The sequence below is a fragment of the Nothoprocta perdicaria genome, unplaced genomic scaffold, assembly GCF_003342845.1.
Source record: "Nothoprocta perdicaria isolate Ctin4 unplaced genomic scaffold, notPer1 scaffold_450, whole genome shotgun sequence".
NCBI classification, from domain to species: domain Eukaryota; kingdom Metazoa; phylum Chordata; class Aves; order Tinamiformes; family Tinamidae; genus Nothoprocta; species Nothoprocta perdicaria.
Genome location: NW_020455700.1, coordinates 185,826 through 187,319, shown reverse-complemented (window position 1 = coordinate 187,319; position 1,494 = coordinate 185,826). Strand labels below are relative to the sequence as shown.

Genomic DNA, 1,494 nt, shown 5'->3' with positions numbered 1-1,494 from the left:
CCCTTGGGGACAATGGGAGGCGCGGGGGGGCCCGGCAGGGGCAACGGGGACCCCTTGGGAATGCAGGGGACCCCCGGGGACGAGGGGGCGCCGCTGGGGTGGGCGCGCGCTGAGCGGCGCCCYGTGCCCGCAGGAGTCGGGCGATGACGAGTACCGGGGCGAGCAGTCGGAGAGCGACGACGAGGTCGACTCGGACTTCGACATCGACGAGGGCGACGAGCCGGGCAGCGAGGCGGACGAGAGCGAGCCCCGGCCGCGGCGCCGCGGCCTCCCCAGGGCCTACCGGGTGCGGGCGCCGCCTCCTTCCCGCCCCGGCAACGCGGCATGATTCCCGGGATCGCCCGGGATAAATGGGGCTTGGGAATGGGGGTGGATGCGCGGGGACGTGTCCCCCCGGGGCTGTTGGTGCTGCAGTGAATGCTGCTCTGTGGCCCCACCTTGGGTTGTTCCTTGGGGGGCCGCGGCAGGGCGCGGAGCTCCCTCCTTTCCCGTAGGAGCCCATCAAGACGCTGCGATCCAAGAAGCCGGACGCTCCCAGCGGCTCGCAGCGGGCCAAGCCCACCCCGTCGGAGCTGCAGGATGAAGTGGTAGACAGCGAATGTAGGTGGGGGGATGCAGCCGGCGGGGAGGGGGGGCGATGCAGCCCCCCGGCGCTGACGCCGTCCCGCCGCAGGCCGCAAGCACATGCGGCAGTCGACGACGGAGCACACGCGGCAGACCTTCCTGCGGCTGCAGGAGCGCCAGGTGCAGTCCAAGCGCAAGAAGGGCGGCCCCAACCACGAGCGGCCGCTCACGCAGGAGGAGCTGCTGGAGGAGGCCAAGATCACGGAGGAGATCAACCTGCGCTCGCTGGGTGAGCGGCGGCGGYGGCGGCGCCGGGGGGCGGCCCGGACCCCCCCGTTTATCCCCTGCTTGCTCCCGCAGAGAACTACGAGCGCCTGGAGGCCGACAAGAAGAAGCAGGTTCACAAGAAGCGCAAGTGCGTGGGGCCCGTCATCCGCTACTGGTCYGTCACCATGCCGCTCGTCACGGAGCTGGGCAAGGAGGAGAACGTGGACGTGGAGGGGTGGGTTCAGCAACGGGGGGCTGCTCTGGTGCCGGGGGTCACCCCCGCGGCCCTACCCGGTGTGGGATCCCCTGCAGGGGGGGCTGGAGTCACCCCGGTTTTCCCCATGCTGAGCCCGTTCTGGTCGTTCCAGGCTGGATCAGGAGGCGCAGCAGGCGGAGGCGCCCGCGGCCGCGGCGGGCAAGTGCTCGCGCACCTTCATCACCTTCAGCGACGACGAGACCTTCGAGCGCTTCTTCCCCAAGGCGAAGCCGCCGCGCGTGCCCGTGCGCGAGCTCTGCCCCGTGACGCACAAGCCCGCCGTCTACCGCGACCCCGTCACCGACATCCCCTACTCCAACATCCGCGCCTTCAAGATCATCCGCGAGGCCTACAAGAAGTACATCACGGCGCACGGGCTGCCCGGCGCCGCCACGGCCGCCGCCGCC

At 71.5% G+C, this 1,494-nt stretch overlaps 1 protein-coding gene across 1 annotated transcript in view; it reads left to right on the top strand.

The window, feature by feature from the left end:
- VPS72 (vacuolar protein sorting 72 homolog) overlaps positions 1-1,494 on the top strand; it is a 6,936-nt gene that overhangs the window by 4,482 nt on the left and 960 nt on the right. Inside the window, exons 3-7 of the mRNA XM_026046630.1 lie at positions 134-286; positions 495-600; positions 674-853; positions 925-1,066; positions 1,200-1,491. Of these exons, the coding sequence (XP_025902415.1) occupies positions 134-286; positions 495-600; positions 674-853; positions 925-1,066; positions 1,200-1,491 (873 nt within the window). The remainder of the gene's footprint in view (positions 1-133; positions 287-494; positions 601-673; positions 854-924; positions 1,067-1,199; positions 1,492-1,494) is intronic.